At 38.3% G+C, this 26,790-nt stretch overlaps 1 protein-coding gene across 7 annotated transcripts in view; it reads left to right on the forward strand.

Annotated features, from left to right (window-relative positions):
• LOC124104144 (leucine-rich repeat-containing protein 37A) overlaps window positions 1-25,382 on the forward strand; it is a 37,213-nt gene extending 11,831 nt beyond the window's left edge. For 6 of the 7 annotated variants that reach the window (XM_058584859.1, XM_058584861.1, XM_046460801.2 and 3 more), the window contains 9 exons: window positions 2,735-2,806; window positions 3,495-3,569; window positions 4,880-4,998; window positions 18,722-20,526; window positions 20,847-20,951; window positions 23,104-23,153; window positions 24,568-24,619; window positions 24,700-24,842; window positions 24,945-25,382. In XM_058584859.1, the coding sequence (XP_058440842.1) occupies window positions 2,735-2,806; window positions 3,495-3,569; window positions 4,880-4,998; window positions 18,722-20,526; window positions 20,847-20,951; window positions 23,104-23,153; window positions 24,568-24,619; window positions 24,700-24,842; window positions 24,945-24,993 (2,470 nt within the window). In that variant the 3' untranslated portion in view covers window positions 24,994-25,382. The remainder of the gene's footprint in view (window positions 1-2,734; window positions 2,807-3,494; window positions 3,570-4,879; window positions 4,999-18,721; window positions 20,527-20,846; window positions 20,952-23,103; window positions 23,154-24,567; window positions 24,620-24,699; window positions 24,843-24,944) is intronic. The other variant, XR_009228418.1, reaches the window with a different exon arrangement.
• The last annotated feature ends 1,408 nt before the right edge of the window (window positions 25,383-26,790 follow it).

A 26,790-nucleotide genomic window follows, 5' to 3' on the forward strand; every position in this document is an offset into this window, starting at 1 on the left:
TGAGCATTCTCTTCATGAGCATGTTGGCCTTTACATATCTTATTTGAAGAAATGTTTATTTATGACTTCCCCATTTTAAAATTGAGTTGTCTTTTTTTTCTGAGTTATAGGAGTTCTTTATACATTTTGGGTATTCTGTGTATTATCAGCTATATGATCTATAAATATTTTATCCCCTTCTATAAGTTGTCATTTCACCTTCTTAATAGTGTCCTTCAAAGCATAAAACTTTTAAATTTTGATACAATCTAATTTACCTAATTTTTCCATTGGTTATTTATACTTTTGGTGTCATATCTGAGAACCTTTTAACCTAAAACAAGGTTGTGAGCATTTACTCCTATATTTTATCCTAAGAGTTTTTTGTTGTTGTTGTTGTTTTGGGGTACTGGGGATTGAGCTCAGGGGCACTCAACCACTAAACCACCCCCCAGCCCTATTTTGAATTTTTTTTTAGAGACAGGGTCTCACTGAATTGCTTAGCACCTCCCTGTTGCTGAGGCTGGCTTTGAACTCATGATCCTCCTGCTTCAGCCTCCTGAGCCATTGGGATTACAGGGTGCACCACCGCACCCAGCTGGGCTATTTTTCAAAGCTATCACTGAGCTAGAGAGTGAGGAATGGAAGAACAACACAAATCTCACTGTTCGTATAGAAATTCAGCTGTTTTTCTGGAATAAATGCTTCTTAGTTTGCTGTAAGCCTTTGATTAAATTTCCAGAACACTGGAAAAAGTGATTTTGACCATTTTGCCATTTTGTTGTTGTTGTTGTTGCCTTTGTGGAGGGATGTATTTTCAGATATCCTTACTCCACCAATTTTCACTGATGTCACCTATAAAAAGGTTTTAAATCTCTACAGTCTCAGTTCTGTGGGCTAATTATTTAATCATGGAAAATAATTAGGGAAAAGAAGTAGAAGTATAATTCTCATAGACTTTTCCAGATGAGCAGATGAAGTTTATCGAGGCATTTCTGAATTTAGTTCTCTCAAAGCTAAGGTTAAAGTAACATCTGTCTTCTGTCTTAAACCCCCCCCCCCTTTTTTTTTCTTTATATGGGCTTTGGGGTCAGAAATGAGTTCAAATTCCAGCTTTGCTTCTTACTAGTTTGGTGGCCCTAGGATAAGTTATATAACCTCCCTGTGCCTCAGTTTCTTCATTTGTAAAATGGGGTCATGATAACATTTACCACATAAGCTTATTATGAGGATTAAATATGAAATGCTGATCATAGATGCCTGGCAGCCTAATAGATGTTAGCTGCAATAATTATTCTTAAAAACTATAAGTAAATAGCAGAAAAATCAGTAGAGTAGAAGGGAGAGAACAGGGGGAAGGAGAAGAGGGGGAACAGGGAGTACTAGGGACCGAATTAGAGCAAATTATATTACATGCTTTTATAATTATGTTAAAATGAATCCTAAAATGTTATGAATAATTATAAAGAAACAACTAAAAAAATGTTCTAGCCAGGTTCAGTAAGACATTCCTATAAACTCCAGTAGCTCAGGAGTCTGAGGCAGGAGGATCACAAGTTCAAAGCCAGCCTTAGCAACTTAGTGAGGCTGTATCTTAAAACATAAAAAGGGCTAGAGATATGGCTCAGTGGTTAAGTTCCCCTGGGTACTATTTCTGGTGACCCCTCAAAAAGTGTTCTGTAGGAATACACTAATGATTCTTGAGTAGAGTTAAGCTAAAGTCAGATTTTCTTTTTCTTTTTTCCTATTTCTTTTGTCTTTTTGTTTTCTGTTTGCTTGCTTTAATGAATTGAAGAAATATCTTTCAGTATTTTAAAGTAAACATTTGCATAAAAATAAATTTACACTGGGAGGCTGAGGCAAGAGGACTGCAAGTTTGAGGCAAGCTTCAGCAGTTTCAAGGCCAGCCTGGGCAACTTATCAAGACCCTGTCTCAAAATAAAAAATAAGAAGAGCTGGGTATATAGCTCACTAGTAGAGTACCCCTAGTTCAATCCTGCATACAAAAAAAAAAAAAAAAGTTTATTTCTGGTGTTTGGCACATTCCTATAGTCCCAGCTACTCCAGAGGCTATGGCAGGAGAATCACTTGAGCCCAGGAGTTCAAGGCCACCCTGAGCAACATAGTGAGATCCCATCTCAAAAAGAGAGAATTAATTCATTTTATTTACATGTAAACATAATGTTATTTATTTATTCAACAAACATTTACTAATACCTAGAAAATTTGCTGCACTAGGCTCTGAAGTGATAGAAAAATACCAGTGACAGTAGGTGCTGGGAGCATGACTTCTACCAGTTCCATTGCTTAGCTTTATCCCCTTTCCTTTGACTTCCAAGCCAAGGAATTGGTTCTATATTTTTTCTTAACTAAGTGAATTAGACCATGAAATGTTTTAAATTTCTAAAAATGAAAGACAAACACCTTGAAATATGGAAGGCACTAAAAATACTGTTTCCTATAGGGCAAGGGCTTCCTAGTAGTATAGTTACTTCTAGGGTTTTTGACCTGAAAATTCTTTGCCATATTTTTTTCTTTGTGTTCACTTTTTTTCCCCCTCCTTTTTTCTTTTTCTTTCTCTTTTCCACTTGATCTTCTAGAGAGCTGGATAATTCCCAAATAAAAAAGTGCCTTATGAAATTCTAAGGGTGATTTATATATAAAGACAAAATATTTTTTAAACATATAAGTTCTTTATAAAAAAGTAGTCTCATGCATGTTGAAAATATAATTTTAATTCCATTGCATGTTTCAGAACTCTCAGTCGTAATCCTCTGACAACTGTTGAAGATTCATATCTTTTTAAATTGCCAGCATTAAAATATCTGTAAGTATCACAACAATTTTAAACTCAAGATATGATTTCTGCTCTTCTTGTTTACTTCATCAAAGGGTTAAGTATTTTGTATTAATACTAAAAAGTCATAATTTTAATTTTAATTAGTTACTGGAGAAAAATGTTATGGTAAAGAAGAGTTAAGGAAGGATATATCATGGGGCAAGACAGCCATCAGAAGAAGGCAGCCATATTAAAGAACACTTATATTATTTATCCCAGAAAGCACAGAGGAATACATGTATATTATTTTTAAAAAAGAAAAAAAGAGGGGCTTGGGTTGTAGCTCAGTGGTAGAGTGCTTGCCTTGCATGCGTGAGGCACTGGGTTCGATCCTCGACACAACATAAAAATATATAAATTCAGATATTGTGTCCATCTACATCTAAAAAAAAAGAAAGAAATGATGCAATATGAAAATAAGAAGTAAGATGATGGTTTAAAAAAGATGTAAGTTCTATTATTCAATGCCAAGATCATTATTTGATGGTGCAAATAGTAAACTTACGTATCTTCAATAAGAGCTTTATGGAATTATCTTCTATTCGAAATAAACTCTTAAGGCAGCTTGTTTTATGAGAAGCCAAAATAGAAAAATTATCACATGTCCTTGAAATATTTTTTCAAGTATAGAATATTTATTGGGGTTCATCATGAATATCTTGGCTTTCTCTTTCAGAGACATGGGAACAACTCAAGTATCACTTTCGACAATTGAGAATATCCTCCTGATGACTCTTGAATTGGAAAAACTGTAAGTTTTTTTTTTTTTCTTGGATTTATTTTACTTGATATTTTTTAGGTCTCTTTTCATATCTTGAATTTAAAATTATTTTAATACATTATTTTCTTAACTTTATTGAGGTATAATTTTCATGTAATAAAATTCACACTGTAAGCATACAGTTTGATGTATAGTAATGTAGTTACCACCACCTGATGATATAGAACATTTGTCATTCCCAAAATAGCCCCTTACATCGCTTTGTATTCATCCACTCCTCCCACCACCAGCCCCTACAAACCACCAAATCTTTTATCTTTCCCTATAGTTTAAAATTTTCCAGAATGTCTTATAAATAAAATCATCTAGTAGTAGATTTTTAGCTTCTTTCACTTAGCATAATTCTTAGCATATCTACTATCAGAATAGAAGAGTTGCAGTTTCTCCATGTCTTCATCTAATCCTTGTTTCAAGTTATTCCTTGTTTCAAGGAATAATATTTTTTTAGCCTTTCTACTAGTAGGAATGTAGTGGTATCTCATTGTGGTTTTAATTTGCATTTCTTTAATAGCTGATGATATTTAATATCTATTTTTATGCACGTTTCTTCTCTTTATGCTTTTACATGTTCAAAGTGTCCAGATTTGGCCAATGTGATCTCTATTGTTGTTTAACCACACAATGTGAGTTAAACTAAGCTATTTTTTATGCCCAGAATAATGTCTACCATTTACCACTCTCAAGCGGAATTGAGATATGGACTCCAGTAGTTGGAGACTTATTCAGATCCTTCTTAGAATTCTATCTTCCTGTGCACTCCTAACCCAGAGCAAGATTTTAAGTTGAAAGGAGATGCTTTTTACTGTCACCCAATTCTAATTTCTTTTTTATTTAGGCCTTCCATACCCACTGCCATGCTTTCCTTTCTGGTGGGCATCTCCCTCCTCCTTCCTATATATCTACAGTATTCAAGAGCCACATGCCAGGCACCATGGCACATGCCTATAATCCTGTCTGCTCAGGAGGCTGAGGCAAGAGGATCATGAGTTCAAAGCCAGCCTCAGCAACTTAGCAAGGCCCTAAGCAATTTAGTAAGACCCTGTCTCAAAAAATAAAAAGGACTGAGAACACGGCTCAGTGGTTAAGCACTTTTGGATCCAATCCCTGGTACAAAAATAATAATTAGAAAAGCAGTTTACCATTGGTTTCTATCCAACTTGTCCAGGCTATATGTATCAAGAACTCCTTTCTACACTGTCCTGTGATAGCCTTGGACTCTTCTTCTACTACTCAAGTAACTCCTTTTCCATTAACTTAATCCTCTGTGTTTCTATTTATAGGATCTTACCTAGCCATTTGGCCTGCTGCCTCTGCCAGTTTAAAAATAATATTGAAGTTGTCTGCAAGACAGTGAAGCTGCGATGTGACAGTGCATGTCGGACAAACAATACACGTTGCCGTGAGTCTGAATTGCCTGATGAGAAATGTTTTAACTTTTGTTTTGTTATTCAACTTTTAACTGGTGATCATAGATTTTTCAAACTAATGATGAAACTGCTTTATTTTTATTTATTTATCTAGAATTCAACTCCCTAAATTTCTGGATTGCTCTCTTGCTCAAAGTGAGGTTTTCAGCTATAATTTAATAATATACCTATTCCATATGCCTAAGGATGAAGAGAAAGGAATAGAAGGGAGAAGGAATAATATTAATGGCCACACATGGTGTCCTGTGCTTTCTGCTTGGTACTTTGTTTTCCAGTGATAACTTATTCATATAGTACAATGCAGTTAGTAAGCTGTTTTTTTTATACACTAGGTCTCAAGTGTCCTCTGCCTTATAGGGCAGGCATCAATCTATTTTGTTCTGTTTGTGCAACTTTATAAAAGAGAATAAATATTTTATGTGAAGTCTAGGGGTTTCTGATTCTATAATAAGAAATTGCACCTAGACCATCCAACTCTGAACTTCTCTTAATCTCAAACTTTTCTATCCTCAGGTAATTCATGTGCTTTCAAATGTTTTTCTGTGTATTAGGTTTATTAGCACTAATTTCATGACTTTCAAAATGTGGTTGCTTTCATATCCAAATAGCTCAAATATAGGTCTCTACCAGTGATCTTGGGCAAATTATAACTAATAGCACCTTGCTACTTACATGCATATAACTTATTTTTCAAAATGATTTTTCACCAGTTACATTATTTCCTTTTTCCCCAGAGGTGAGCAGAACAAGTATTTTTCATCTTCATTTACAGATAAGGAAAACAAGATGGGAGGTGTCAAGTGCTATAGCCTTGAACCCAGGTCTTCTGTACCCAATTCTAACCCACATTCCTCTTTTGTCTCCAACCTTACCTCCTCCTTGACTCTCACCACACAAAAAAAATACTTTTAGCTCTCCTGGGAAAGAAACCAGCTATTGCTGGGTATGATGGACTGTAATCCCAGTGGCTTGGGAGGCTGAGGCAGGAGGATTGTAAATTCAAAGCCAGCCTCAGTAACTTAGTGAGGCCCTAAGCAATTTTGTGAGACCATGTCTCAAAATAAAAAAAATAAAAAAGACCTGGGGGTGTGGCTCAATGGTTAAGTGCCCCTGGGTTCAAATCCCAGGTACCCCCCAAAAAAAAAAAAAAAAGGAAAAAAAAATCCAGCTACACAATGGTACACTTGACCTCATTTAGCTAGAAGCTTTGGATGATTCCCAGAGCTAGAATTGCTAGTTTTCACATCTAATATGAAAACAGGGAAGGCTTCTGACAAAAATAGCTTTTCCATTACTGTACTTCAGAACCTCAAGTATTGTTTATCCAGAAAATGCTGTTATTCTGTCGATTTATTGCACATTCAGTATTGGCATAGAACCAGGCAAATTAAAAAATATTTTAACTCACATCCCAGATGTCACGAGCAGCTTCTCAGCCTTGTCTGGTTACCAGGAGTTCCCTTCCGGATATCTGCACTGGACCCCGGATCGCGACGTACGCGAACACCAAGCACGAACTCGATTGCCTTTTGAAATGCTGGTTTATTCGCACACCACACAAAGCAATACACGAGGTGACTGGCTCACACTGCACGATCTTACTCTCAGGCGATGAGAGTTGATTGTGAGCAAATACATGGAGTTTCCCTCGCGCTTATATACTCTATCAAACTTGTTTATGTCTAACTTATCTAACATAAGCACACTACCTAGTTACATCATCAACTTATCTAACATGGGCATACTATCTAGTCATCCTATAACCAAAACATGTTTACAACTAAAAAGTCACTTAGTCACTGCAAAGTCCAAAACAAGTCCAAAACAAGTCCTTTTGCTGATTCATGTTGTTTATTCATCCTTGATGTTTACTCCTGTCATTCCACCCCCTTGATACGGAGGCGCCGATGGTACTGATGGTGCCGATGTATCAAAGCGACAAGTACGGTCCCCTGTCTTAGGTCGTCCATTCGGAAGTTGCCCGTCCTCGGGGAAACGTATGGGCTGTCGCGGCCCTCCAAACCAATCTTCAGATTGGAAGATGCAATCCACGGCATCCATGCAGCCACCGACCACACAGGAGTGCAGAAAAGGCTGAAGCATAGCACGAAACTCACAGCAGAAGGGAGCTTTCACTCTTGGAACGAAAAGTTGTTTCAATCGTAAATAAAGGTCCAAATCCAAATCCTTTACTAGATCCAAATCTATCACCAAATTGTGAACTATCATAAATGGATAATTAACATCTTTTTCAGAGAACATCGGAATTGGAGTCATCCGGTCCTTCCTGAATAATAGGTCGTTCCTCAGCTTGCGTCCTAATATCCGTTTGATGATTATCTGGTCCACAGACATAGTTCCTCAAGAAATTCTATAATATTAACCAATCTTAGGTAAGTGTTGATGATAATCCACATAAGTCCATAATTTAATAAAGTAAGGCTTACAAATGTTTCTTAAACATATGTCAAATAAAGATCTAGGAACATATGTATTCCTTTGTCTGCATTGCGAATTGATTCTACACAATAAATTATCACCAAATAATAATGATCTATTATAGTTAAGTGAAATAAGTCCATTAACATAAAAAGCACCTGCATTAGAGTGTAAGGTTAATAAATCATGATCAGACTTCATCACTTCAGTGAACAATCCAAATAAAGTCTTAACACACAAATGTATATTATATCTACAATAAACATCACAATGCAAATTATTATCAGAAATACAATTCCAAACATGATTCAAAAACACACACAAAGAGGGCACTTGGCCTTCCAAGGTCCTATCCAGTGGACACCATGGTCCACTGCGTAAGGTTACTAGTCTACATAAAAGAGAAAAACGTTCCTGCCCAAACAGTGTATATGCACTATATAAAAACCATGTATTTACATGAAATTCGATGCAAAGATGACAATTTGCATAGTGCAACTGTTCAGAATAATTCCTCGATCTTTCCGTCCTTCTCCTTCTTGGATTTGATTTTCTTAGTGCCTTTCGCTTCATGGTCCCTGTAATGTTGAAGTTTATCCATTTTAATGTAAGTTTTCTTTCCTGCAGACTTATTAATCTTTAAACAAACCTTAATACATAATACAAATAATACAAAACAACATACATATAGCAATCCTTCCTTAAGCCAATGGAAAGGGTTCCATCTCATAATGCAACTAACATCTGCATGAACCAATTTTCTAAAGAAACCTACAAAACTACAATCATAAGTATACTGAAAGTCACGCGGAATCAAGTATCCGGAATCAACCAACATTTTAACTTTATGTGTTTCACCTGAAAACCTTTGGAGAAGTTCGGTAGTTTGGTTATGTACTGTCTCAATTTCCTTCCCTAATGAAGCATAAATGGACTTGGCTGCCTCCGTCGCCTTCATCATATGTTTATATTCTTCCGACAGAGGTGGCTGGGGTACAAAAGTATGTAGCCCAAAAGTATGATTAGACAAATAAACCACCTGAGTCAGGACTCGTACATTTCTCGTGTTAGTAAAATTCAAACTCCTAAAAAGATGTTTCTGAACAGTCAAATTCATATGTTCCATCATCATGACATTAGTATGTATATGGCAACCAGCATTCAGACTCAAAGAATCACTATAAGAAATGTTTTGCCATCGTTGAACCACGTACGGTTCAGGATAACAAGACAACATATTAAAATTTCCAAGATCTAACAAAGTAGCCTGAGGCATAGATATAGTTATATCAGAAGTCCTAGGTTCATCTGAGAAAAGATCATAGGCTATAACAGTTGTTTTACCTATCGCATAAGTGGCTTCACTAGGCACATAATATGACATATTGTTCCATTTTAACCAATAAAACTTATCAAATGGTATTATCCAATCTTTACCAATTTTCTTCGGTATAGCCTTAGTTGGATATCCTATTACAACCTTAGATGTCGACATTTGCCATAAATTAATCATGCAAACACCAGTTTCACACCAAGAATCCTTTGTAGGATCTAATATGGTTATAGCTGATGCAGTTTCCATGCCTATGCCAGTTCTAAATAACAGTCTTATTTCTTCTAATCCCGCGGTGATCATTGCTTGCAAATGTTCACACTCCTGAGTTGCCTCCAATTGTTTCATACGCACATTCCATGATGCATCCATGGTCTCAATCACCTTACTTAATGAATCAACATGATGTTTCAAAAGTTCCTGTTCTGCAGAAAGTCTTTCCATAAGTAAAGATGCGGAGTGCAGATTTTTAGATAATTGTGAGATAACAAAGTTCTGTTTATTCTGAAGTCCTCGCAGAGCTGAAATTTCCACTCGAAGTTCCTCCGTCATTGCTCCAGCGATTGCTGCCCCCAAAGCTGCTCCGGCCAGGAAAGCGCCAATCGCTGCGAACTGCAAAGGTCTCCGTCCTGCTGCATTTCTTTGAACTGAATAAAACAAATCTGGCAACACAGTAGACTCAAAAGAAGGACATACAGTTTCACCTTTCAACAAATCACTAACAGACAAACGTAACACAATTGGCTGTACTTGTGGTTGTATCAAAAATCTAACTGGCTGATGTAGTAAAGGTAAAAATCCTGGAGCCTCTAAAGTCTTCATAAAATTACCGTCCTTTTCCTTGCGTGGGAAGAGGACCGCTCTTGGGAAATGGGCAGTAACCCATCCCTTGGTTTCATTAAATCCTCCTCTATCGATTAAGCAAGGATTCAAAGAGGTCGGTTCCATGTAGCATTTCTGCATATCCATCTTTGTACTATATATAATATGATTACCTGCATGTGCATCAAACACATCAGTATTATTATGTAAAACATCATGTGTTACAATATCATAAAGATTCCATTCATTATTACTTCCTGGTAATAACATATACCAGTAATAAGGTAATTTTCCTGGATATATTTTACTAGACCAAGTAGAGAAATCCATTCCTTGTGTCAACCACCATTTCAGAGTTCTTCTATCTGCTACATCCACATGGTATCTAATTATAGTATCCCAGAGCTGTGCTCTAGGGCACCCAGTCTTCAATGACCAGTAGTCATCAGCATTTACCAGGTAAGTTTCTGTTTTGTGATTCACTAAAGTAACTTCATCCAAATCTGGTGGTACAAATGCAAGAGAATATACTGTTGGATGTAAAGTATAATCCCTCGTTTGTTTTTCCTCATTGCCTAATACAACATTACCACCTTCATAATGTTTGGAAACATTTCCAGTTATATTTACATCAAGAGGAATATCATAGTACGTGGAATCATTATGCATAATAGACCTATGAATACCAATCACATATTGCCATGAATGTGGAAACCATCTGCAAATAGATCTTTCCATAGCTAAACTAACATTTTTAGTGTCCACATAATTAGAATCAACTCCCATCGGGATTGACATATTATGGACATTCACTCTGATTTTGTCATCACTCAAATTAAACACGGGAATCAAAGTCCCAAAGAAATTATCATAAAACTTAAATGTACAGTCTTCGCATTTATAATAAGGCCACTTTGAAGATTCTCCTTTGGATCCATTATAAGTATAATCTACCTGCAGAAATGTAACATTATAAAAGTGTTTTTCCAAAATATCCTTAGGTGTGACAACCAATACAGGTTGCCAGGACTGATTATCAAACCTATGCCACGTATTATTCACCTCAAGATGCATATGAGAGGCATTCAAATATACAGCATGAAGAGGATTCTGTACACAATTTTGTCTGCTAAAATTATAACACCATGTCCAATTAAATATATTATAATATTGTGTGTAGTTTTTCCACACTGTCTGGTTAACAATGTATTCGTCCACGGTGAATTTATAATCATGTAACCCTGGACTATGCACTCTCTGTCCCAATTTCGGGCCATCCACAATCTCTGAGAGGTCCCATTCATTATTGGCATTTTTAAAGACATACCTCCTTGTTTTGTTTTCAAATAATAGCCATCCAGAGTGATTAAACATTCCAAATTCAGGATGTAATACCCCAGTCGTCCTGTAAGTTGGACCCAGCCTACAGGCCTGTGTGTGAATCTTATAAGTTACAGATGAATAATTACCAATTTTATAATAATATCTATATTGGCACCACTTAAGGAAGGTTGAATCAACAGGGAAGCAAACTCTACCAATAAATGCTTGTCCCTGTGTTCGGTTAAGCATATCTCCAAAAATGCTACGGATACAAACATACCCGATTTTATCCTTTATTTTAGGAGGCGTGGCCACTGGTTTAACCAAGTTATGGGTAAATGGCTGTGGTAAAGGGTCGGTCAACACAACAGGTGATCGCCAAGTGGCGGTACCTAAGGTATTGACTTTCCACCAATTATCTATAGTAAGATAAGATTGGTTCCGTATTTCTAAGGATCTATCAGGATTCTGTAGAATCTCGAACTTTCCATATATAGGTAAATTAGGAAAATCCGCTACACAAGATACATAATGGGTATAATTCAAATGAGTTCTGCTTTGCACATCTTCAATATATATAGACATATTCCTTTGTTTAGTGCTCATGGAATCTAGATACTGCTGTAACTCTTTTGGACACCATGTCCCGTAGGGTTCAACTAAAACTTGCGGCCATCTAGGCAATGGCCTAGCTCCTTGTAAATGTCTAGGCAATCCTTTCCACTCATCCAACATTTTCTTAGAATCATTATATGGCAACAAATTTATCCCCAACGTAGTTGTTCGTGGGGTTGTAGTTGTAAATTCATCAGAACCTTCTTCCTCTCCATCATCATATGAAGAATAGTCATATTCTTCATATTCATAATCGAATAAATTATAATCATTCTGTTTGTTGGACACCCAAACCTGAAAAGGCAGTGATGCAACATCCTTTTCTGCTGCTTTTATACATGTAAAGTCATTCTCTTCTGTAGACTCCTCAAAAGTATATACAGTAAGGTTTGGATTATTAAGCACTGCTGCTGTAGCATTATAGCTCTTAACTAAAGGTTTGCCTCCAAGTTTCCTATAATAATACACAAAATGTGGCTTATAAGACCACATATCCATAATCCCAGGTACCAGATGACATCGGAGGGGGTTAGTTTCATATTTATTAGAATATCCTCCATCCGCACTAGATCTAAACATTGGGCTATATACCCCAACTGTATTGATGTCCCAAAAATGGTCACACCCCTTAGGTGCGGAGTATTTGTTATAATGGTGGCAAAATGCATAATTATGATAAAACAAGTATCTAATAGCAGTAAAATTTTGTAGGAATTTGTTACTTCTCCAATATTGTGGTATTACTGCACAAGAATTATTACACTCTTGAAGTGAATGAGTGAAATTAATATAATTGAAGATCCATTCTTTGTAAGAATGCTTGGTCAGGTTAATGTTCCTGATACCAAAATAATATGGAGTTATAGTAGTAAAAGTAGTGGGAGTTGTAGTTTGATTTCCCATTACTGAATAGAACTGCAGGGCTATCAAAAGTAGCAAAAATAGCAAAAGTAACAAAGTCCTAGGTGCCATTACCAGAAACATAGTGTATAATTAAGTACATAACAGGGTAGCAAATCCCGTACCAACAATTTATGATACGTTTGGTTCACGTTAATATGGGTACAGTCAATACCGTTGTGAATGTGTGAATGATTAAAACAAGTAGAACCATTCAAAAGAGCTGTCTGCCATTCGTTACAATAAAAATATCCACCCAAAAACAAGCAAGAATATACAATCAGGATAATAAAGCATATGTTAAACCAAACACACAAACGTTTACCTAGTGACAACATCTTGGCTTTTTACTAATCTGAGGTCCCCTTTTCCAGTTGATACCCATAGGGTATTTCCTTGTCCGTGTGATACAATCTCACCTTTAATCACAGAGTTATCTTTTCTGTTACGTATCCACACCTTATATGGTCTTATATTATCTGGGTTTGGGTCCCCGTCTGCCTGCACATCGATGTCCTTTTGGAATGTTTCCTCAAAGGGTGATCTCCTGTGCAGTCTTTGCCTAGAATTAAGTTCAAAAACTGCAATCAGTATTGCCTTGTCAAATGGCACATCTTGTCCTATCTGCCACAATTTAGTCTTTAATAATCCATTGAACCTTTCAATATTTCCTGCTGCTTGTGGATTATAGGCCAAATGAAAATCCCAATTAATTCCTAAAACGTCAGCTAATTTCTGAACATTTCTACCAGTAAAATGAGAACCCTGATCAGAAGTCACATTCCAAGGACATCCATATGCTGCACACCAGCTCCAAATAGTTTTCATAGTAGAGCTTTGATCTGCATGTCTACTTGCACATGCATGTCCCAATCCGGTACTACAATCTACCATAGTACACACATATTTTCCATTCTGCAAAGGACCAATATAATCAATTTGTACCTTCTCATTAAATCCTCTAGGGGATGGTCTATTGTGGGGTGGATCTCTCCGGAAACGTTGCACCGAGGATGCACATAGTTCACATCCAGATATCGCACGCTTACATGCTCCCCAGGTAACTTTTATATTTCTGCCCTGAAACCACTGGAACATTCCATGTGTTCCAATATGTCCTAATTCCTTATGCAATTGTCGGATCTCATCCTCCGAAATATCAGCATTCAATTCAGGAAGTTTTATATGCCAATTTGGGTCACGTTTCAACCGAATCTTTGTATCTGTTCTATCTAATATATTCCAAGGGGCCTTATTCACCAATTTTAGCCCTTCGGAGTCAAATTTACTCAATTTGTCTGCCACATCATTAAATTTAGATATTTCATCTGTACGTCCTGTGTGAGCATCAACGTGCGCTATCTTTACATGTATAGGTGCCTCCGCAAGAAATTTCCAAATATGTATTCCCCATACATCTTTTCCATTAATTTTATAATCAGATTCCTTCCACTTTGCAGACCATATGGCAATACCATTACAAACTGCCCATGAGTCCGAAAAAACGTGTATATACTTTTTCTTTTCATGGATAGATTGTTCAACGGCCAATTTTACTGCACAGAGTTCTGCTAACTGTGCTGAGGCATCCGAGCCTTCCTTCACTAAGATCTTATTATCACTTGGTCGATATGCCGCAGCTTTCCATTTAGTGATATTTCCTACTACTTTACTTGATCCATCTGTGAACCATGCATTTTTATGAGAAGCAACTGCCCCCCATTTTCCAATAGGTTGTGTCTTTGGTTGTTTAACCTCTACCGGTACTTCTACCATAGGCTGAGCAAAAACTAATTCTGATAACCTTAATGTCTTATTATTCCCTGACACTGTTGCATCATTAATTATAGTTAACAAATACCATTTCCATTTCAACACTTTTTGTTCCATGGGTAAACCTCTAAAGTCTTCCTCCTTAGTTCGTACCCAATCCAAAATTGGTATCTGAGTTCTTAATGTAACTACTCTATTAGTTAAAACAAAACCTAGACTCTGTACCGCCGTATAAGCTGTCCACACTGTTTTTTCAAAGAAAGAGTACTTGTTTTCGGAAAAAGGAAATCTTTTGGAGTAAAACCCAACTGGTTTAGTCTGACTATTACTTTTAGTATATATGCCCCAATTTCCAAAGTCATTGGCATATATTATATCAATTATAATTTCTTCACCAGGTTGAGGTACATACAATTGGGTATATGTCTGAACATATTCCTTAGCTAATTCTAATGACTTTTTCTGTTCCGGTCCCCATACAAAGTCCGCAGTTTTCCTGCATACCCTGTGTATTGGAGCCAGGATCATTTGCAAATATGGAATATGTAATCTCCAATATCCCAAAATGCCCATCACCTGCTGAGCCTCTGTCTTGGTTTTTGGTGACTGTAAAGCCAAAATCTTATTTATCACTGCATCCGGAACCTTAGGTCCTTCTGTAGTCCACACCACCCCCAGATACTTAACTGACGTGGCTGGACCCTGAATTTTATCAGGATTGATGGACCATCCTTTTGACTTCAATAATGTAACTACCTCGTCCTTTACCTTATTTAACTCGGTCATATCTTTCCCAGCAATTAATATATCATCTACATATGACCATAACTTAGTAGTTCCTTTATCTTGAAAATCCTTTAACGTTTCTTGTAAAGTTACATGTGCTATAACTGGGCTATTTTTATATCCTTGTGGTAACCTCTTAAACCTATATTGTACTGACTCCCAAGTGAATATAGTCAATTCTCTACTCTTAATATCTAATGGGATAGCGAAAAACATATCACTCAAATCTATAGCACAAAAACAAGTAGGTGAAAAATTTCTAATTTGAGCATAAATGGACTCTACATCTGGGAGAGTACCTGGCATAGAGGGGGTTACTTTATTTATATTCCTATAGTCTACCGTCAATCTCCACTTGCCATTAGGTTTCATAACAGGCCATACTGGACTGTTATATTTAAATGATGATGCCTTTTCTATTATATCTTTTTCCAACATTTCCTTTATTGTGGTGCTAATCTCTTCATGTCCTCCTTTAATAGGATACTGTTTAGTAAATACTGGTGGAGTATGGGGCAATTTTACTGGATCAATCTTTACTTGACTTAAAATTTTTGTTTCAAAACACTTCAATCTCTTCAAAGGTAACCATTCACCATATAATAACCTGAGTTCCTGAATTCCTAATACTCCATGTGGAACTTTGCCTACCAATACTTGTATTGTATAATCCAAATCATATATTTTAAATGTTACCCATTCTTTTCTCATTTCTGCACTATGTCCAGATACTCCTTGTACTATAACCTTTTCCTTAGCTGGTTTATTATTTACAAAATCATCTCTGACTATTGTTACCTCGCTTCCCGTATCTATCAGGAAGGAGTCTGTATATTCTTGATTATCAACTATAAATTTTAATTGTATGAACGGCCGGGTGTCTGGCCGTTTTGCCATCTGGGTGTTCCAAACCTCTGCATTGTTAAACCAAACCTTCTTCTTTGGCCCTGCACCTGACTTCCTCGCGGTACTGGCCTTTGTGGGTTCATTCTCCTTCCTATCTGTCTGTTGTTTACAGCAACATTTCCTTGTGTCCAGGCTTGTCCTGGTCGCACCTTTCTCCAGTCTTTGCCATTTCCCAACATATTTCTGTTTCTTGGGAGGCTCCGCTGGCCAGGCGGGCCTCCCAAACGGAAGTTTTTTGTCTGGTAACATTTAATATTTCCGTTACCATTTGTTGGAAAACAGACTGGGTTTCGGGCTTTAGCTTGAAATGTCATTGCAGCTTGAAATGACATTTTGTGCTCTTGTTGTAATTCTCGATGTTGCTTTAAGAACTCAACTACATCCCATAGGGTGTTGGCTCCAGCTAGCATGGTTGCCAACATCATTCTATGCTGTTCTGGTGCCCCTTTTATAATTATTCTCCTAAGCGCGGCTGTTAAGTGAGCACTTAAAGGGGATCCTTGAAACTGATTATAAATTTTGCTAAAAATAGCTAACTTCTTTACTATCTTAATCCCTTCACTGGGATTCTTCCACTGTACCTGGCCTTCAAAGACACCCCAATCTATATGTGGGATGGCCTCTGCCCAGGCTATTGCAATCCAGTCCCAAAGTGTGCGTACCCTGTCAGGTTCCTCTTGTATAATCTTTGCTAAAGTGTCCGCAACACTCGGATTGTCTATCTGGATATTAACCACCTGCATCTCCTTGCCTGCGAGTCTTATAGACTCGCCTCCCTTACTATGAATTGTAAACAAAAAGTCTCCGTCGGTCTGACCTTTCTGTGAAAAATCTTGCCTTAACTGAACCATTTCAGGTCTAGTTAAGTCCCTAGTTTCAATAACTTGTTCCAACCCATCTGGGCGTCCCCGTCCGGGTGTGGATGTTTTAATTACTGAAACTGGCATGCTGGCCTTATCAGGAGCTTCCAGTTGGTTCAATATATCTTTCAAAAATGGGTTATTACTTCCATTTTTAAGGGCTTCTTTTACTAACCTTTTGCCTCTTAGCCTGTCATCATTTATATCATCTATAATTTTACATAATATTCCCGGGATTTCTTTCTTGTCAGCCCGTTCCATTATGGGCTTGACGGTCTGAGGATTACTTAATGTTACCTCAACTGTGGTTCCTTTCTGGAACTCAGGCATCTTTGCCTGAACAATTCTTTCAATACCTCGCCATGGCGATTGAGATTTTAATTCCTTTTGCTCGAGCTTTAGTTCTCCTATTCTACATTTCTGCCTAAATCTTTTTATTACTTCCTTGAGGCCCATGTTGCTATTTTTAAGAGGATCCTCAGTTTAGCTATATGAATTTTCCAAGCAATAAACCCGTTTGTTTCTATCTTATAAGGTATCTGACTTATTCCCTGATGCCAGCTATATAGTGCCCAATTTTCTATCCTTTCCTTAAGCCACCCCATGCACAGGGACCACCGTCCTCCTAAGGATTTTGGTGGGGGCACTCCCCTTTCATTCCACCTTCAGCCTAGACGCCGGACGATCACGGTCATTCTAGGTTTTCAGTAGAAGAAATTGTGCATTGCCATGTGGGTTATATTTTACCTGCTCCGGAGCTCTTCTTCCGTATCCTGCCGACTACGCCAACTGTCACGAGCAGCTTCTCAGCCTTGTCTGGTTACCAGGAGTTCCCTTCCGGATATCTGCACTGGACCCCGGACCGCAACGTACGCGAACACCAAGCACGAACTCGATTGCCTTTTGAAATGCTGGTTTATTCGCACACCACACAAAGCAATACACGAGGTGACTGGCTCACACTGCACGATCTTACTCTCAGGCGATGAGAGTTGATTGTGAGCAAATACATGGAGTTTCCCTCGCGCTTATATACTCTATCAAACTTGTTTATGTCTAACTTATCTAACATAAGCACACTACCTAGTTACATCATCAACTTATCTAACATGGGCATACTATCTAGTCATCCTATAACCAAAACATGTTTACAACTAAAAAGTCACTTAGTCACTGCAAAGTCCAAAACAAGTCCAAAACAAGTCCTTTTGCTGATTCATGTTGTTTATTCATCCTTGATGTTTACTCCTGTCACCAGATCCCTGCCTTAATTTAGGGAAAGAACCAGTATGGATATAGTGGGGTGTTTTGTGTGTGTGTGTGTGTGTGTGTGTAGAGGCATCTGTTATGGAGCCTAAGATGTACGGGGAACAGGGGCCAGGTGAAGGAACTGGGTGAGTAGGTGGAAAGGACATGTTCAGATGAGGGAGGATGTGTTAACAGAAAGAGCGGAGCCTGTGCTTTAGCATCTTGGTTCTTATTCTCCTTGGAAGAATGTCCTTTGTCATGATCATCTGATGTGAAGGAACATGACACACTGAAGAGGTGGATAGAGGAAGCCTTGTGCCCCCTCTGTATCTGAGTGGGGACAGCATGGGGTATGTAAATGTAAGGAGACACAGCTGATCTGTAGAGAATCTCTCAGAGCCCATGAATATTTCTCTTCTAGTCTTGGGCTTTTATTGAGTATTGGGCAATTGGCTGTCCTAAACAGAGTTCTTATACACAGTATGGAATATTCTGAGTTAAGTAGCACTTTGTCAATAAAGATGTCTTTTTTTTCTTTGTGTTGTTGCCATTTCATAGGTTTAATTATGAAATTATTTTTCTTTCTTCTAAATGACACTTAAATGTTTGGCTGGAATGTATGGCTGTGGACTGACAAAAAGCTGTCCATCAGTCTTCTGTTATCAAAAGTAGTCTCTTCTTTTTTGACAGTTCAAGATGCATCTGTAGGGAATACAGAAGGATCATTCATGAAGGTGTTACAGGCCCGGAAGAAGAACACTAGCACTGAGCTTTCTATTGAGCCTGAAAAGCCAGCTTCAGATAAAAATGGTGTCACCTTTTCGGGATTCTTAAATGAACAGCTAGACTTCAATGATGAAAGTGATGTTATAAGTGCATTAAATTACATATTGCCATATTTCTCAGAGGGAAATCTAGAAGACGTAGAGTCAACATTATTACCATTCATTAAACTGCTTTTTTCAAACGTACAAGATGGAGGTAATGCCATGGAATATTTGAAGAACAATACAAAGAACTCTCTTTCAACTGCATCCAACAATCCAACTTATAAAAACAAATTAAAGAAGCTTCATTTTCTGGAAAATTTGTTAGATGCAGAAATTCAGGAAAAAATTGATGAGGTGAAAAAAAAAGAAAAAACTGTCATGCTTATGCAATCTAGGCTTTTAGGTCCCAAATTTAAACGCCAAATCTTTCAAAAGAAATTGGAAACTGCCCAACCACAGGAAAACAGCCTAGCAGAGATTGAGAGTACAAAGAAAAGGCTGCGGAGAGTAAACAGAGTCATCAAGGGTCCGAAGGGCATACGGAAAAGACACCTCAATGAAATGAGAAAACGGAAACAGAGTGCCTGGGCACTTGCGGAGAATGTTGCCCAAGAAGGCAGGCTCAGGAGACCAATCCCAAGGGAACTAGAGCAGCTTCACAAGGTGCGGAGGAGGCCCAGGAAGTTAGTGGGAAACTCCCTCCTGGACGCTTCATTTACAAATGAACATAAGGCAGCAGTCTCTTCTTTTTTGAAACAATACTCCTTGGGCAAATCTCCCACCTCCTCCATTTCAAAATTACAGCCTGAGATTAGAAACAAAGCAAAAGACTTAACCTACACCCTTTTTGTTTTAGAAGATGCAAATGCTCCAGTTAAAAGCCTGAAGGCTGATAAACCAGTCATGCATTCCAAAAAGACTCACAGCTTTCATAAAACTTACCCTCTTGCAGCCCACAGAATACCCAAGGCCAAAGTGAGTCAAAAGTTCAGAAAGGATTATTTGCACAATAGACTGATGCTTGCAAAGAGGCCCCCATTCTCTGCAATAAGGAGCCTCATAAATTCCCCCCCACGAGGGGCCTCTTCATCTTTAGGAGACCTGAATTCTCAGGAGAATCCTTTCTCAAGATTATATGCTCTTCCAGAACCTATAGAAAGTGTTCCTGCAGAAAACAATACTGCAAAAATTCCTTCTGAAGGAACTATTTCTGAAGCAAACATTACTGTGTTGGATGAACCCACCTCTGAAAATGCAACCTATGAAAACGCTGCTGCAGAGGCTGTAGATTCTGCTGTGACTCCTTTCAACATAATGCCAACTGTTCAACAAACCAATAAGACACAATGGGAATACCTCAACTCGAACACTGACTCACAACCCAAGCCTGAAGACTTATCCTACCCATTGACGGCATCCCCAGGTGATCAGTTTGAAATTCAGCTAAACCAGCATCTTCGGTCCCTCATCCCCAACAATGACGTGAGAAGGCTCATTTCTCATGTTATTCGGACTTTGAAATTGGACTGCTCTGAACCCTATGTGCAACTGGCCTGTGCCAAGCTCATCTCCAGAACAGGCCTCCTGATGAAGCTTCTCAGTGAGCAGCAAGAAATCAAGGGGTCCAAGGCCGAATGGGATACAGACCAGTGGAAAACTGAGAACTATATCAATGAGAGCACAGAAGCCCAGGGTGATAACAAAGAGCATGAGGAGACAAGTGAGGTGAGGGAAACTATTGAACAAGAAGCCCAGACTTTTTCATCATTTAGGGTATACAATTGAAGCATTCAAGCGGGAAGACCAGGGGCTTCTAGTCCACATCTTGTCTTGGCCACATAACTTTGCCCAAGACAGTGATCCCCATTTTGTTCCATTAGAGAATAAAGTGGACTTAACACACAAGATAAACAAATAATAGGAAGAAAAATGTGTGATAATAAGATGTAACATATTAAATTTGGTGTGTTCTTTAAGAAACTGCAAGCTATTCACCTGGAAGAATGGAAATTTTGAATAGTTAACATTCTTTTTCTTTCTTTTAGCTCACAAAAGGAGTCCCGGGATATGGTTTTAACAACAAACTCATCTTGGCAATATCTGTGACTGTAGTGGTGATGAATTTGATTATAATTTTCTGTGTGATTGAGGTAAGGACAACAATCAATTCAGGTTTCCAGAATACATCTTATCATTGTAATAGATTTAGAACGTATACCCTGAAAATCAAAGTTCCTTCCCCACGTACTACTTGACATTTCTCTTCAGTCACTAACACTGAGTTATGCTTTGTTCTTTTATTGAAAAATATATTCTAGGGATTTTTATTTATTTTTTTTTTATTTTACTTTTTGGTACCAGGGATTGAACCCAGGGGTGTTTGAACATTGAGCCACATCTCCAGCCCTTTTTTGTATTTTACTTAGAGACAGGGTCTCACTGAGTTGCTTAGTACCTCGATAAATTGATGAGGCTGGCTTTGAACTCACAATCCTTTTGCCTCAGCCTCCCAAGCAGCTGGGATTATAAGTGTGCTTCACAGTGCCCAGCCCCAGAGACTTTTAAAGGAACTTCATTTCCAGGGAATCTTTGAGAAATTGAAACCAAGAGAACAAGCTATAATTTCTTAAGAAATTAAGACTAATATGGCCAGAGATGTCATCGCAGCAAAATTTGTCCAACCCAAAACCATGTCCACAATTTGTTATTCTCATTTTTGTAAAGTTTTGATGTACTTTCATTCTACCACTGATTTCTTTCCTTGTTACTGAAATGACAAGAAATGACTTCACTCTCAAGCAGCAGTCATCACCCTGGGGTAAAAGGAGAGGGCTAAAAGATAAAAGTGCTATATGTAGACTCAGTGGATCCACACAGCTTCCTCCTCCTCCAGTGTGAGGTATTGTCTAAGTAGGTGTTCAGGTAAAGCACTGCAGCTAAATTCTCATCAGGCTACTCCAGAGCAGGTCCTAGTGATAATAGTATATTCCTGGCTCTGGCTTCTGTTTACCTTCTGTTTGCTTACATGATGGTTTATTACTTTTCTCAATAGGTTGTCAATGGACATTTATTTATTTATTTGTTTGTTTGTTTGTTTGTTTGTTTGTATGTGTTGCTGAGAATCTAACACAGTGCCAGTACTAACATCACACCACTTAATTCCAGTTGCTTTATAACATATTTCAAGCTATGTATTTGGTAGGGCAAGCTCCTGCTCTCCTGATCATTTCGTACATTTCATCACTATTCTTATATATTTTCTCTGCCAAAAGAAAAACAAAATAAAAACAAAAACAAACAAACAAACAAAAAAACTGTCTTTGAATTTGAATAGGACTAGATTGAATTTGAAAATGAATTTGCGAATTAACATCTTTACAACATTCTGGGAACATGTAATCTCATGCCATATATTCATTTCTTCTTAATGTGCATTTATTTATTTATTTATTTATTTATTTATTTATTTATTGTGGTGCTAGGGATTGAACTCAGGGGCACTCCACCACCGAACTGCACTCCCAGTCTTTTTTATTTTTATTTTTTAAAAGGAAGCATTTCCTTCCATATTTTATTTTTATGCGGTAAACCAAGTGCCTCACGCATGGTAGGCAAGTGCTCTACCACTGAGCTACAATAAAAAAAATTTAAAAAATATTTTTTATTTTAAGACAGGGTATTTCAAAGTTACCCAGGCTGGCCTTAAACTTGATCTTCTTGCCTTAATATCTACTGCTGGGAATATAAGTGTGTGCCACCACATCCAGCTGAATTTTAGTATTTTCACTACATAGATTTTTTTAATTGGATCTTTTTAGTTATACATGACAGTAGAATCCATTTTGATATATAGTTTCAGTTCCTTTCCCCATTTATGCCCTCATTTATTTTTCATACTGCATTGATTAAGACCTCCTCAATGAGGTTGAACAGCAGCAATAACAGGCATCCTAATCTTATTCTTGATTTTAAAACGACACTGTTGTTTAAAGTTCTGGCAGACATGTTTATCAAGTTAAGTAGTTCTTTCTTTTTCTACTATTAAGTGTTTTTATTAGGAATTATCTGTTGGATTTTATCTAAAACAGTCAATAAAATATATTAAGTGCCAGCTGCATGCAAGACCCTAAGCTAGGTACTATGGAAGAGTCAGAGAACCATTAAAAGGATAGAATTCCTGCCCTCAGAAAAGTTATTATCTCACTGGGTAGATAAGACTTAAAAATAAATATAAGGAATGAATAGAGACTTGGAGATTAGTGGTCATTGTGATACTTATGACAGTATTTTCTTCCAAAACAGATTTATTCCCATAAAACAGCATCACAAGATGATGAAGAAAAGTCCTTAAGGTAAATATGAGCCTGGCAGTATTTAAATGAGAATTTTATTTTATTTTTAATATTTATTTTTTAGTTGGACACAATATCTTTATTTATTTTTACGTGGTGCTGAGGATCGAACCCAGGATCGCACATGCTAGGCGAGCGCTCTACCGCTGAGCCACAACCCCAGCCCCTAAATGAGAATTTTAGAACTCATCTATTTCAATCTTAACAGTGAGGAAACTGCTAAAGGCAGGAAGAATACTTCCTCTCATGTCTCCCCTGGCTCCAGGAAAACTAGTTTCCCAGCCTGCTGAGGTCAAAGGCACTAGCAGGGATGCATCTGCTGTCTCCAGTCCTTAAGGAAAGAGAGTGGAGGGCAAGAGGTTTGGGCTGTGCCTGCTCCCACTGTTCACGTGCATCAGACTCAGCTGGAGCCCTTCTTTGAGGCTTTCAGGGACAGGGAAGACCTTGGGTCATTAGCGTGCTGTGCTATTCCCCTTCCAGGCTGGCGGAAGTAGAAGTAGAATGTATGAGTCCTTCCTCCAGGTGGTAGGAAAACTTTACCTTCTTGCCTTACTGGTCACCTTCTCACCCCCACTCTCTATTCCTTTTACCTAGATTTCATAGAATTTTAACAGGGAGCTTAGAAATAGTAGTTTGTCTCTTCCTTTTATAATAAGAAACGGAGAATAAGAAAGGGAAAATATCTTACCCTGTGGTCACAGTTAGTGTCAGAAAATGGTTCCTTTCCAGCTAGGTACTTCTCCATTAATTATACCCACACTTGGGCTGTGAGCAACATTTGATATTGTGAATTAGTAGACACATTTCAATGTAAACATCAGCAATGTTTGAAACAATGCACAGGTTTTTTTTTCCTATTGTTTTTTGTTATGTATATGTCTAAACTGATTTTACAACTCAATCATAAGTGACAGCCTGCAATATGGAAATCAGTGAGCTAGACAACTTTACTAATTGGACTTTGGTATTTACTTGATGTAATTCAACTTGTAGGATAAAGCAGCTAGGAAATAGAAACACCTTCTCCCTCAAGAGCCACCCTGCTCCCCACCCCAAAATGATGATACATGTTGAGATTTAAGTCCAAAGAGGACTGATGTGAAAGGCTCTGGAGAGAGTAAAACACTTCAGCCCAGTATGGTTGTGTACTGTACAAGGTACTTAGCCAAGAGGGTAAGCAGAGTTGCTAATCCTGCCTATGCTCATGTGGCTCTTTGGGAACATACATAGAGAGTTCTGGCAGCCCAGCATGCAGGGAATTGTTTTTAGGACCCCAGGTCTAGCATGATTTTGCTCATTGTGCTTATGAACTAAGGTATAGGCTTTGTCCTAAAAAGACCAAAGGTGCACATTACAAAAAGACATGAAAAATGGCATCCATCACTAATTGTCTTGTGCATGTGTTTCCCCCCAGGAGCTGTTTTGGGTTTCTGTGTAGGAGAAGCTCAATGGAAAGTGAAAATCAGGTAAATCTGAAGAGAACCCAGTGCTGTGGCCAGGGAAGGCAGCGGGAAGCAGAATTAATGTTCCACTTTCTGTTTTCTAGGAGGGCTTTTTCTGGTTAAGGCGGCCACTTTGGCGTAGAGATACGTACAGACCTCTCAATGCCACACGTAAGAAAAACATGGCACAGAAGCTACATGACAAGGACTCCTCTGATGAGGATGAGATTTTCAATAAGGATGCTGGGTAAGTGACTGGGGGGTGATATAAAATTCTCAAGTGAAGAGGTAAGGAAAAGCTTAATTGCTCCTTTCAAGAGTAACAACCTTGGCTTTGTTCTTCTCCCAGGGATGAAGCCCCATCACAGACCTCTGCTCCTACTGAGGGCGGAGAGTAAATCTGTCTTGCCTCAAGCGACTGGCAAATTTTATTTTCTAATATTGGCTTCTCATCAGTGCTTGTAAAATACTTTTTTTTCTCATATTAAAAGGTACAAAATTCACAACCAATCCTAGCCATGTGGTAAAAAGTAACATGTAAATAGTTAAATGTGTGTATATAAACAACAAGGGCATAGGCAAGTAGAGCTGGTCTAGAGCTAGAATCCTCTATGGCAGCCATGCTTCTGTAAGAGGCAGTGTGTGCAGAGTTGGAAAGAGCTTCTAGGCCTCATGCCCCAGTGTAAATAATCATCTTTCAGAGGGCCAGAAAACACATCATCTTCAAGGAGTGTGGATTTCTAAATAAAATACCAGTTGTTCTGGTGCGCTCTTTCTGGTTCAAGAACCAATCGTTTGAAACTTAGTTGACCTCATGCCCATGAAGATCTTCCACCTTCTGGCCCCTCTCATCAGGTATTGGGGTTGCCAGAATATTTGAATCATTGAACTTGCTGCACTGTGGGGCCAAGCTGTGCTTTTCTTCCCAAGCCTTCAAATCATGTGCAAACATATACCCTGTCTTCGTAGGGGATTCTCCACCCTTTAAAAGCTGGTAGAAAATTAATATTGGTTTATTGGTTTTTCATTTTTAAAGTGTTGACCCTTGGACATCTAGCAGGATAGGGTAAAGAACATGCTAGAGCAGTAATTTCCCTAGATTTTCCTCCTTGAGCTTTTATTTTGGAAAACATGTATAAAGCTACTCCGTTAACCGAGTTGTGATGCCTTCCCCTCCCCGGTCACCAAGAAAAGGAATAAAATTATAAGTGGTCCCCCCTTCTCCACAGGTGTTAGTTAGGATGGCCTCAAAATACTGTTTTCCTTGATTATTAACACAAATTGAGGCTGATGTATAACAGGAGATGTGCATCGCTGGGGTGTAATGACAAGTGGCGGAACAGCTTCCAAGAGTCTCGGTCGGATTAGGGACAACAAGTCCGGGCTTATTAACACATACCCATTTTGGTTGCTTAAATCCTCCGATGTTTTGATTGAGTTCAGCCGCCATATAGGCTACATTAGTCCCACAATCAACGCTCTGGGTATAACCAGAGGGGGCCGAGTGCCGGGGCCCTCCCTTACACTCACAAGGGGCTCCAAAAAGATATTCATGAATATTCCCAGGTGGGGGGTCAAGCCCTCCTTCAACAAACCTGTCCAGAAGGTAATGCCACAAGTGGGGTCCAGCTCATGAGGTGTGTCTCGGCACTCACTTGAAGGGGTGAGAACAACAGCGGCAGGATCAGCCATCTTGGGAACTTCATTTTGTCTTGAATTTTCATTCACCGGTCTGGTGCAGCGCTCCGGGATCCAAATGGGTTTTTCCGTCCCTGGAGGGAAGACACATACAGCTCCTCTCACTCTAGCCAAGAGTGGAGCAGGGGGTTGCCACTTCCCTGTAGCCAGATCCTTCCATCTTATCTGTGCTTTTTGTATGGTGGGAGGGGAAAAGTGACGCTGCGCCACTGTACAGCCTTCGGCGTCAGTGAGCAAAAAATTTAAAGTGAATAGAGTTATATTTAATAGTGCATGTGGTCCCTGACAACTCTGGTATATCTCCCCCTCTTTTGTTTTTTGCAAATAGGTTTTAAGATGTTGATGGGCCTGTTCAACAATGGCCTGTCCTTGGGGGTTATATGGGATTCCTGTTTTGTGTATAATATCCCACTGTGAGCAAAATTTTTGGAAGGTTTGACTAATATAAGCTGGGCCATTATCTGTTTTTATACATCGAGGGGTTCCCATAAAGGAAA

Source organism: Marmota monax, unplaced genomic scaffold (genome assembly GCF_021218885.2).
Source record: "Marmota monax isolate L192 unplaced genomic scaffold, Marmota_monax_Labrador192_F-V1.1 WCK01_AAM20220418_F8-fsc00319, whole genome shotgun sequence".
Taxonomy (NCBI): domain Eukaryota; kingdom Metazoa; phylum Chordata; class Mammalia; order Rodentia; family Sciuridae; genus Marmota; species Marmota monax.